General features: G+C 41.3%; 1 protein-coding gene across 12 annotated transcripts in view; it reads right to left on the bottom strand.

Annotated features, from left to right (window-relative positions):
- Positions 1–3,671: 3,671 nt before the first annotated feature.
- Positions 3,672–12,711, bottom strand: part of ZNF573 (zinc finger protein 573) — a 56,704-nt gene continuing 47,664 nt past the window's right edge. For 9 of the 12 annotated variants that reach the window (XM_023651312.2, XM_023651311.2, XM_023651314.2 and 6 more), the window contains one exon: positions 7,187–12,130. In XM_023651312.2, coding sequence (XP_023507080.2) covers positions 10,428–12,130 — 1,703 coding nt within the window. In that variant the 3' untranslated portion in view covers positions 7,187–10,427. Of the gene's footprint in view, positions 12,131–12,711 lie in introns of all 12 variants that reach the window. The other 3 variants (XM_014733110.3, XM_023651316.2, XM_023651319.2) reach the window with 2 other exon arrangements.

The following is a 12,711-nucleotide window of genomic DNA, read 5'->3' as shown; positions in this document are numbered from 1 at the left end:
TGGCCCTGACCTAACATCTGTGCCCATCTTCCTCTACTTTATATGTGGGACATCTGCCACAGCATGGCTTGATAAGCGGTACATAGGTCCACACCCGGGATCCGAACCAGCAAACCCCGGGCTGCCAAAGCAGAACGTGAGAGCTTAACTGGTTTGCCACCAGGCCAGCCCCTGTTTGGCTATTCTTTAGAGTTACAGTCTCTTTCATGAACTATTCCTTCTTCTTATTAATTCCTGAGCTCATTGAACTTTTGGAGTTTTCTTGTAACTCATTGAGTTTCTTCATGAGAACTATTCTGAATTCTCTATCATTTAGATTGTAAGTTCCTGTGACTTCAGGATTGCTTTCTGGAGACTTGTCATTTTCCTTCTGCTCTGTGTTACTATAATTTTTCATGGTGTTTGATGAACTGATCCTTTCCCAGCGTGTTTGTGGTACTATCAGGTTGCAGATTCCATCTCCCACCCTGTGGGGAAGCAGAAGTTGTGTTTCTGATCCTGCCCCATCTGCCAGAAATTTTGCAGGCATGGCTGCACTGTGTTTGTACAGGCTGGTCAGTTGCTTGCAGGTTGCTCTCCTGGGGGCAGGGCCTCTTGTGCTCAGCAGGTAGGTTGCTCAGGTACAGGCCGGCACTTTGCTAGCTCATGGTTTGGCTAAGCCACTGTGCTTGGTAGGTGCAGCACCTTTGTGGGGGCTGAGCCATGGCCACTCAGTGGGGCACCTTCCCATTGGTGGGACTGCTGGAGCACGGTGGGTACTCCTGCAGGTTGGGCTAGCTCTCTGAAGGTGTTTGCATACACACTGGGCTGCCCCAGCCTCCTCTTAAGAGTCACACCGGCTGCTATGTGAGGCTACATGACCTGGCTCCCTGCTGCTGTGGAGGGGGAGGTGTGTGCTCAGCTAGTTCCACTGCTTCCTGGGGATCCGTCCACCCACCTTCAGATGTTTATCTGCATGGGTCTCTCAGGCGTCCAGTTGTGCTGTGAGGCTATCCTCTGTTGGTTAATGAATGTCTGTTTAGTTGTAATTTAGATGGAGAGAGACAAAAGGGACAGCTCACTCTGCCATGTTGCTGTCACCCTCAAGCCTCACTTTTAAGCTTTGTTAGGCAAGACCAGAACAGCTTTTAAAAAGTCATGGGCTTGGGGCCGGCCCTGTGGCCGAGTGGTTAAGTTCGCACGCTCTGCTCTGGCGTCCCAGGGTTTCACCAGTTCAGATCCTGGGCACGGACATGGCACCATTCCTCAGGCCATGTTGAGGCGGCATCCCACATGCCACAAGTGGAAGGACCCACAACTAAAAGTATACAACTATCTACTGGGGTGGATTTGGGGAGGGGGAAAAAAAAAGTCATGGGCTTTTTTTTTAATGTCAGGGCTGTTTTCCTCTCTATTAAGGCAGTCCCCTTTTGAGTACTCTGCCCAATGTCCATGCATTATGAAGTTTTTCCACTCTGGCTATTAGTAACACCAACTGTTCCTGGACCTATTTGAACTATGAGGATTATTCCTTCTGCTCATTTCAAGTGGTTCTTTCCACAGCTTCAGGGTGTTTTCTTCACACTGATCAGTACTCAGCTGAAGGTTCTAGGGGACTCCCTGGCAGTTGTACGGAGCTCTCCCTGTACAGCTCTTTCCTGTCTCGTGCTCTGGTTTGCGTGCCTGGGCTTCCCCAAATTCCTAGCTTTGTGTCTCAGTTCAGGAAGCACACTGGGCTCTGCCACTGCTAACTCTCCTTGTGCTGTGATCTGGAAATTCTCCATATATTACGTTGGGAGAAGTGATAAGGCTCACCTTGATTATTTACACAATCAGGGATTATGGTCTTGAACAGTTGTCTAATGTCTGAAAACTGTCATTTCACACTTTTTTTTCTATTTGTAAATTGTTTAAGGTTAAAGGGTACTTCCTATCCGTTGCTCCACCTCAGGGGGAAGCAAAAATCTAAAATCATATCTTAACATATCCCAATAATACTTCTTTAAGAAGAAAATAAAGGAAAGACATTTAGTGACTTCTGCCATAAGAACACCCAGACCTGGGCCCCAACCAAGAAATATCTGGTTGATAAGCTGGATCCTAAAATGTTCACTTTTTGTGATTACACTTTGCACATGCGTGTCTCAGGTAAACACACAGAAACTGCAGAATTATCTAAAATTGTCCAATTACTATAATCATAGGGGAAAAATGGTAACAAATAAGTATAAACATAAAAATAGTAATAAGAAACAAAATGTAAATCAACGGTTTTTCCAATTTATTTTTTAAAACATAAGAACATTTTTTGTATATGGTTTCTACTAGAAAAGAATTAAGATGCTTTCAAATATCTGATATTTATGATTTCTAATATATGCCTTAAAGTACTCAATTAATTTTGCAAGTGATGAATAAATGCTTGGCAATGTTTAATTTGTTAAACTCATAAGACTGTCTACATTCATGTGAGTAGAATATGGGTATTCAGAATATTCCTATGTGATAGAGAGTTTTATGATGATAGAAGACTTCTTTATCTGTAAACTCCAGTACATATGTTTATTGAACACTTGTTTATGGCTAGTTTCAGTGATGAATTCAATTCTTTTTTTTGGGGGTGAGGAAGATTTGCTCTGAGCTAACATCTGTTGCCAATCTTCCTCTTTTTTTGCTTGATGAGGGTTGTCCCTGAGCTAACATCTGTGCCAGTCTCCCTCTGTTTTGTATAGAGCTTGGCTCTATACAAGCTGCAGCATGGCTTGACGAGTGGTGTAGGTCTGCACCCAGGATCCGAACCCACGAACCCAGGCCACTGAAGTGGAACGCCCTGGACTTACCCACTATGCCACAGGGCCGGCCCCTTCAATTTTTAATTTTAATTAACTTTAAATTTAAATAGCCACAAGTAGCTAGTGGCTGTTGTACCTGACAATACAGATCTAGAGGAATGCTGACTGTTTAATGAAATAATTATTTGACAAAGTATAACTTTAAGCATTGTGCATTAAACAAAGTAAAACCATTAGTGGATATTTCTCACCCTGCTTTCAAACCCTCACACATTAAAGAGTCTACACTATTTGTTAAGGTTGCTGGTAAGTCTCCAAACACATCTAAGCAGCAAAATGGCATTTTACACTCTTGTAAAGGCGGCCTGAGCTCCAGCATGGTGTTGGCCAAGAACAAGTCACGCTTGCTTTTCACTGAGGGGCTCATTTAGGCACGCTCTTTTTATGTAGGACCCAGTGGGACTACCAGGATGGGAAGTTCTCAGAGGAATTGTGCTGGGGCAGGTCCTCAGGCAATCTGTTGGGTTCAAACAAAGTAGAAATGGAAATACTAGCTTATCAGATGAATCTGGGAAAGTAGTTAACATTCTAATATTAAAACCACAAGAAAGGGGGCCAGTCTGGTGGTACAGCAGTTTAGTGCGCACGTTCCACTTCGGTGGCCCTGGGTTCGCCAGTTCGGATCCCAGGTGTGGACATGGCACCACTTGGCAGGGCATGCTGTGGTAGGCGTCCCACATATAAAGTAGATGAAGATGGACACGGATGTTAGCTCCGGGCCAGTCTTCCTCAGCAAAAAGAGGAGGATTGGCAGCAGTTAGCTCAGGGCTAATTTTCCTCAAAAAAAAAAAAAAAAAACCCACAAGAAGGAAAATGAAATAAAAAACAGGGCCATATGGGTTTAAAGTCAAGTTCTAACTTTTAATGAACATATAATGGCAATGACAGAAAATTAAGAATATTAAATTCCTAATTTTGAATATTAATATATGAACTTCAAGGTTAATATCAATTTTTAATATTTGTACAAAACTTCTGAACAAAGTAGTCACAAGAAAAACTGAGCTGTTTATCAAAAGAATAATATGCCATGGCCAGGTATATTATTTTCCAGAAATGGTTTAAAACAAGAAATCAGCATAAATTATCACATTAACATGTTAAAGGAGAACAATATATGAACACAGCAAAAAAATGCAATAATATTTGAAAAAGATAAGAAGTTAGTCCTAATTATAGAACATACCAAACATAAGAAAGAAAATAGTTTAATGGTAAAATTTTGTCCCAATTTCCATTAAATTGGGTAAAAGATTAGTTTCTGGCTATTACCCCTAATATTCCGCATAACCATATTTATTTTTTAAAAAGTCAAGACATAATAAGTATTTGAAAAGAAATGTTCATTTTCACTCATAGATATGACTGAATACTTAGAAATCCCACCTTCTATTAAAAATACAAATAGATTAACAGTTTTTTGTTAGATTGAAAATGGCAGTATCCAAATATAATATGATGGTACAAGGGGGGAAAATTATCAGTATAAGGTAAATCCAGAGTGTACTTTAAAAAGTCACTCTCTAGAGAAAGGGCACCATATCCAAGAAGGAAAAGGACAGGATCCAGGGTATATGTGTATATTCAATGAGTCAGTAAGTAGAGGAAACAGGCAAAAGAAACAAACAGGAAAGTCAAAGAAAATAACATGATTGGCCAACAAATACATACACAAGATACTTAATGGGCTAGTTAAAAAAATAAATATATTGTTAAGTGGACAAGTAGAGTTATAGGACACTACATTTCCAGTTATCAGATGATAAATTACAACAGTAGAGAGCGGTATTTAGTAAAGGTCCTGGTACGCATAAGCTATGACTGTGCAATTATAGAATGTTGTTTATAAACTCCACCTGAAACTCACAATATTCAAGCTAGAGTTTGACTTAATAGTGGAAAATCGTCAGTAGCCTAAATACCGATCAGCTGAGTTTTAAAACATTTAGGAATATTCACACAGCTTCAGCTGGAAGGTTTTTCATTTTGTAAAAGTTAACAGTACTATGTGGACAGAAAAAGGCAGCTAATGGCGTATCCTCGTGTGACGTGACAGCTGACCCACCAGGGCTTCATCACGTGACACAGTGAGTGAAATGCCAGTGTGAGAGTCACCCCTTCAGGTTCTGGCCACATCTCGGCATAGGGTTTCACATTCCAAATGTAAGTGGACATACGGAATGGACGTTCCAAGGAAATACTTGGATACATTCAGTTATGATAAGGCAAATGTTCTTCAACACAGCACACTCCAGTCTTCTGAGAGGCTGATCATGTGCTTTTAAAGGTTGTTCCGAGAGCAGGATTTAGTATCAGTGCCTCACTGACCTATCTGAGAATAGAAACCATTTTTCAAGTACCATCAAGCACCAGCGGTATTCTGACCTATAGCAAGACCATCCTGCATTGTGTTACATGTAATTATCAAAACTTACAATAGCATACGGGAAATGATGTTAATGAGTGATTCCCTGTGTGAACAAAAGGGGTCTGCATGAGCAGATTATAATAAATGATAACATCAACACTAACAGAATTTTGGCTGACAATGCAGAAAGTATCATGTTCGTTAGTTTGGAAAGGTAATATTTCTTTTATAGAGCTGGAAGTGATTTTAGGCAGCTAACAACTGAGAGCTGCATTCCAATTTCCAAAATGTTAAAAAATGTAGTTTTTAAAATTGATGGTATCATGTATATGTAATTCATCCCATTTGTAAAACTACATATAAAGCTCAGAAAAATTAAAAGAAAAAAGAGTTACATCAATGCTCCTTTCCTTTGTCTAGAACACATTGATCCAGAAGAGTTCTAAATTGACTGTTTCAGAAAAATTATTTTCTATTGCATGACTGTTTTAAAAGAACCTTAGAGTTTGCTGATACATTCAGAAATTTTCCATTTACCTTAATGCATGCAATTCCTCTAACTTTTCTTCTTCTTTTTTTGTGAGGAAGATTGGCCCTGAGCTAACATCTATTGCCAATCTTCCTCATTTTGCTTGAGGAAATTGTCCCCGAGCTGACATGTGTGCCAATCTTCCTCTATTCTGTATGTGGGACACCGCCACAGCATGGCTTGAGGAGCAGTGTGTAGGTCCATGCCCAGGATCTGAACCTACGAACCCCGGGCCACCGACATGGAGTGTATGAACTTAACCACTATGCCACCAGGCCGGCCCCTAACTTCTTTTTTAAAGAGCTACTGTCAAAACTTTGTGACAAAGATTCTATTAAACATGTAACAATGGATGAAAATTTAAACAAATTTCCTTCATATCTCTATCTATCCCTGTTGTCATCTTTAAAAATTTGTCTCGCCTTTATTTACTGATTTGGTTCATGTTCCACAGAAAGGGCAGAGGGGAGGTAGAACAAAAACTACACTTTTATTTCCTAATCATTAATCTCTCTGTTTTATTGATTTTTCCTAATATTGTTAAGGAGTTTATTTTGCTTTCTTCTAGCCTCATAAGTTAGTTATTGCTTCCATCCAAAGCTTTAGTAACTGTCTAGTCTTTTTTTTTTTTAAAGATTTATTTTTCCTTTTTCTCCCCAAAGCCCTCCGGTACATAGTTGTGTATTTGTAGTTGTGGGTCCTTCTAGTTGTGGCATGCAGGACACCGCCCCATCGTGGCCTGAGTAGCAGCGCCATGTCCGCACCTGGGATTCGAACCTGCGAAACCCTAAGCCCCCAAAGCGAAGTGCGCAAACTCAACCACTCAGGGCCAATCTTCCTCACAAAAAAAGAAGAAGAAAAGTTAGAGGAATTGCAAAATGAGGAAGATTGGCAATAGATGTCAACCACTCGGCCACAAGGCTGGCCCCTAAAATATGCATCCTTATTTAACATGGTTCTACCTAGAATTAACACTGTACCCAGGCGAGACAAATTTTTAAAGATGACAACAGGGATAGATAGAGATATAAAGGAAATTTGTTTAAATTTTCATCCATTGTTACATGTTTAATAGAATTTTTGTCACAAAGTTTTGACAGGATCCGAACCAGAGAAACCCTGGGCCACCGAAGCGGAGCCTGCAAACTTAACCACTCGGCCACAGGGCCTGCCCCCAACTGTCCAGCCTTTAACAGGCACTGTGTAGGAGCCATGGATATAAAGATGAACAAACCAACAAAATGTTATTTCAGTTCTGGTTTCCTACATGCATTGAAGGGATTATTTTTTCAAACGAATGTATCAATGTAACACCAATCAAGTTTCCAGTTGCAGAATGGATCTATTCAAGGTCGAGCTGATAGTTGCCACTTTAAGCAAGTTTTAAAATATAGCATTAATAATAATGTAAAAACCTGACATTTGTGCTTTCAGAAGTATGCAGCATCAATCATGAAATATTCTTGCCAAAAATGTTTAATTTCAACTTAATGAATTATCTGGACATAATCAGCAATTTTTAGGAAAAATGAGGGGAGATCAACAAGTTAAATCATATCACGAGGAAACAAATCAGAATGTGGGCACTCTCTGGGTACGTCACAAAAAAAAACAGACATAAAAAAGTGAGGGTACTACGCTAGAGACAAAAAGGAAAAAAAATCTCAAGTGCAATATATTAACCTAGAGTAAATACTGGTTAGAAGATATTTACTTTACAAATTTAGGAAAAACCTCCAAAAGGACAATTTACTTTTTCCTATGCCATTATTAACTCCTACTTAAATTGTGAACAGAGAATATGAATAGTTGCTATTATCAAAATCTTTACACACACTAAATCATATACTTATTTCCAAAATTATGTAAAATTTAATAATAGATGAGTGGCTTTAAGAAGCTGTCCTAAATTAATTAAACCGCTAGAATCTTACTCATAAAAATGAACTGTCAGTAAAACAAATAGTGATAATACCAACAGCTCATGTTTACTGAACGTAGGCTACTCGCCAGATAATCTTCGAAGGTTTTACACGTACTACTTTAATTAATCCCTATAACAGGACTATCGTGTAGGTTCCTGATGAGCGTTTTACAAATGATGCCTCTAGACGGTAAATATCTTGGCCAACGACACCCGGGTAGTAAGATGGTAGAATGGCAATGAAGACAGGTGAGGTGTGTGCTATGGTCAAAAGCATTTCTGCATATATAACATTAATACGTTTATCAGTATTATTTTTTAGAGTTTAACAATGATTGAACGGTGTTATGATTTAAAAATATGTCTGCAAATGGCTTGACATTCCTCCCTTCAAAAAGTGAAGCTGAATTCCTCTCCTGCTGCACGTGGGCTGGGCTTGCTGACTCGCTGCTAATGGACAGAAGGTGGCAGGAGTGACGGCAAGGCTAGACTGCAACAAGGATGACTTCTGAGAAAAGCCAATTAGCACGTCGCAAGGACTCGCGCGTGCGGCATGTGGAGAGGTCCCGCTGGAGAGAGAACTCGCCGGGATGACCTCACCAGCACGTGACGAAGCCGCCTTGGACAGCAGATCTCCCAGCCCCGTCAGGCCTGGAGAGAACTGCAGCCTCATGGGACACCTGGAACCACCAGCCTGGCTGCGCCCACTTCCTGACCCACAGAAACTATGAGAAAAATACCCGTTTATTCGGATTTTAAGCCACTAATTTTGGAGGTACTTTGGAACGCAGCAAGAGATAACTAACACAGATTTTGGCGCCTAGAAGAGGATGCTGGTGAAACCAAACACTAAAAATGTCAGAGTGGCTTTGGGTTCACAAAGTGGGTGGAACCTAGAAGGGCCTGGAAGATGCTGTGAGCAGAAACCTAGAGGCTTCTGAGGCGGCGACTAGCGAGGGCTTACAGCAGACTGAGAAAAACGACGCAGAGCTGGGGAAAGGGATCCTGGTGTGGCAGCAGACAGTGTAGCGACATCACTGCAGGTGATAATGTGCAAAGTAGAAAATATACCTAATGACCTGGGGGCTTTAGCCAAGGAGACTTCCAGGCAGAGTGCTGAGGGCGCCATTTCGCTTCTTGCTGCTTCGAGTAAAGTGCAAAAGTTAGGCCAGCTGGAGGAAGCCTGCCAAACACAAGTAAAGCAGGACTTGCTGCTTTTGGAAATTCCCAGCCTCTTCAGAAGGCACGTGATGCTAAACTTCGGAAATGGTTTTTGGACACAGGTCAAAGGCAGGGTATTGTTAGGAAAATACAACCTATAAGTAAGAGAGGGTGTGTGTTCATCTCGGTCCCTCGAGAGCAAACACAGGATGAGACACATAGAGGATCCTGAGTAACTGCCTAGCAAGGGAAAAGAGGAGAGCCAGGGAGGCAGGGAGAGTCTTCCGGCTCTGATGCAAGTCTGACAATCTGAAGGAGGGAGGATGAAGGGAGATTGTGTAGGACAACTATTAAAGTGCATGCAGGTCTGAGACACGAGTTCCAGCCAGGCTAGTGGGCAGTTCTTGATCCAGCTGCCTGGCTGAGAAGGTCCAGATCTCACAGGAACTGACCTGCACTAACACCCACTGTTCTCAGGAAACTGGCTGTGGGCCGCCCATGGAGGCGTGGTCTCTATATTAACATGGTGGTTATTTCAGAGAGGGAGCAGGTGGGGGTATCAGTCAATTATGCTCCTCCCAGCAGCTGATAGAGTATGACTATAAAAAACCCTCAGTTCAGACCACAGAAAGATCTAAGGTGATGCCTAAGAGAACCACCGTTCAGTGAAATTCCCATAAAAGGGCCTGTCAGAGCCTCAGCTGCAGCCCAAGGTAGAGAAGAGCTGATGTGACTGAGAGAGTGAGAGAGTGAATGAGCGAGCGGGCACGAGCCCCAGGAGAAAGCTATCGTGCACATTCTCTTCCTTAGAAGCAAGGGACTAGGTTTGGCTCACATTTAAAGGAAGGGGAATTAGGCTCCAGTTTTGAAACGTGCAGTTTCAAATAATTTGTGGATATATTTTAAAAACATACTTATTGGCCCTCTGAGTACAAATTGTTTCCATTCCTACCACATGCAAAACATGCTCAAGGAGCCCCCAGAGTCTCATCCGCTTGCAGCCTCACCTCCAAGTCCAGGGTTTCCTCATCTAAATCAGGTCCTCTGTGGATGAGGATGGCCTTCTCCTGATCCTCTCTCTCTAAGCCAGCAGCCAAGGTGAGGGAGCCCCCTGGGGGCACATCTTCAGCCCCAGTGAAGCCTTCAGATGACGTCAGTCTCATGAAAAACCCAATCCAGACGCACTCAGCCAAGTCACTCCTGAATTTCTGACCCACAGAAGCTGTGAGACTTGTTTACTGTTGTGATAAGCCATTAAGATTTGGGGTAATTTGTAACACAGCCACTGACAAGTAATATGGAAGGCTTTTTTTTAAGCCATTCATTAAATTAACAAATTTAATTAAAAATTCCACACTATGCATGTTGTACACATGAAGAAATTAGAATTCCCATTTTTTTCTTAATTTGCCATTGTTTGAATAGTCAGACATTCCATTAAAACAGGAGCAGCATTGAAGGCTTTCTAAAGTGGCATGGACTGCATTATGAATTCTCGTGTTTGGTAAAGACAGACCCATTAGACTAACATTCAATCATTTCTCACCAGTGTGAAATGTCGGATGTCAACAAAGCTTGGGCCGTGCCTGAAGCATTCTCCTACTCCTTCTGTTCTTAGAGTCGCGTATCTCTATGAATTCCCTGATGTGCTTTCAGGGCTGAACCATATCTGAAGGCCTTCCCACACTTCTTACACACATAGGGCTTCTCACCAGTGTGGATTCTTTCATGCTGAACAAGGTTTGAAGCACGACTGAAGGCCTTCCCACATTCCTTACAGCCATAGGGTTTCCCACCAGTATGAATTTTCTGATGTTGTGTAAGGTATCCATACATTTTAAAGGCCTTCCCACATTCCTGACATTCATAGGGTTTTTGCTCAGCATGAATACTCTGGTGTGCAGTCAGGTGTGAACTGCGTCTAAAGGCTTTCCCACATTCCTTACATTCAAAAGGTTTCTTATCAGTATGAATACTCTGATGCAGAGTAAGATTTCTATAGAAAGTAAAGGTTTTCCTACACACCTTACACTCATAGGGTTTCACACCAGTGTGAATTTTCTGATGTTGATTAAGATACCCATGCAAGCTAAAGGCCTTCCCACATTCCTTACATTCATAGGGCTTCTCACCAGTGTGAGTTTTCTGATGCTGAATCAGGTTTGAGCCAGTACTATAGGCCTTCCCACATTCCTTACATTCAAAAAGTTTCTTACCGGTATGAATACTCTGATGTCGAATAAGATTTCTATACAAAGTAAAAGTTTTTTTACACTCCTTACACTCATAGGGTTTCACACCAGTGTGAATTTTCTGATGTTGATTGAGATACCCATGCAAGCTAAAGGCCTTCCCACATTCCTTACATTCATAGGGCTTCTCACCAGTGTGAATTTTCTGATGTTGAAAAAGTTTTGAGCCAGTGGTGTAGGCCTTCCCACACTGCCTACATTCAAAAAGTTTCTCACCAGTATGAATATTCTGATGCCGAGTAAGATTTCTATACAAGGTAAAGGTTTTCCTACATTCCTTACATTCATATGGTTTCCCGCCTTTATGAATTCTTTGATGTAGGATAAGGTATGAGGCAGTGGTATAGCCCTTCCCACATTCTTTACATTCATATGGTTTTTTACCGGTATGAACACTCTGATGTACAGTAAGTTGATGACCTCTTCGAAAGGCTTTCCCACATTTCTCACACATGTATGGTTTCTCAACAGTATGAATTTGCCTATGTTCAACAAGGTTTGAGCGCCTACTAAAGGCCTTCCCACAGTCCTGACATTTATAGGGTTTCTCACCAGTATGAATTCTTTGATGAATTCTAAGGTGTCCGCCTTGACTAAAGGCCTTCCCACATTCCTGACATTCATAAGGCTTCCCCCCAGTGTGAATTCTCTCATGCTGAACAATGTGTGAGGCATAAATAAAGGCCTTCCCACATTCCCGACATTCATAGGTTTTCTCACCCGTATGACATCTCTGATGTACAGTAAGTTGGTAACCACTTTTAAAGTTCTTCCCACATTCTGTACACTCATAGGGTTTCTCAGCAGAATGAAATCTTTGATGTAGAGTAAGTTGATAGCCACTACGAAAGTTCTTCCCACATTCTTTGCATTCATAGGGTCTTTCACCAATATGAAACCTGTGATGGAGATTAAGTTGACAGCCACCACTAAATTTCTTCTGATATTTCTTACATTCATTGCGTTTCTCTCTGTTATATATGCTCTGGTGTTGTGTAGAAGATATATCTTTTTCACATGTGGGCATTTCTACATAGCTGATTACCTCACACTGTAAATCCAAATCTGAAACAAAAGAAGAGAACAAAAAATATTTGCATTTCGTATACCAGAGAAGATGAAACTCCTATGAAAGAAATAAGAACCAACACTCGTAATGAGTGAAGGGCTTATGGAATTCTAAAATATGGTGATGAAATTTTAAAAAGGCCAAGAAGAGTCTAGAGATATGGCATCATGTCAAAACACTACCCCCTTTGCTCTCTATCTCCTTTCACATTCCCCCTTTTCAGCACTTAGGATGTGGTACAACCTTCCTGATCACTTAATGCTTTCCACAGACTCCTTCATTGAACCAGCAGCCTTGGACCTGGGCACGCTGTAGGCTGGGTCCTTCCCATCCTTTAGGTCTCAGGATAAATGTCCTATCCCTTAGAAAGACATACTCTAAGTATGTCCAGGTCTCTTTTTTTATGTTCTAACACCTCATTCCTTCCACACACCTTTGTTTTCAATTACAATATGATTAATTTCCTTACACGATATTCTCTTTATTCACATTTCCCTAAACTTCCCCAAGACCAGGCAGAGTCCTTCATTGTTTCATCACAGAATTATGGTCCTGATATATCATAGGTGCTAAGTAA

The sequence above is a fragment of the Equus caballus genome, chromosome 10, assembly GCF_041296265.1.
Source record: "Equus caballus isolate H_3958 breed thoroughbred chromosome 10, TB-T2T, whole genome shotgun sequence".
NCBI classification, from domain to species: Eukaryota; Metazoa; Chordata; class Mammalia; order Perissodactyla; family Equidae; genus Equus; species Equus caballus.
This window is presented reverse-complemented; position numbering and strand designations above follow the sequence as displayed.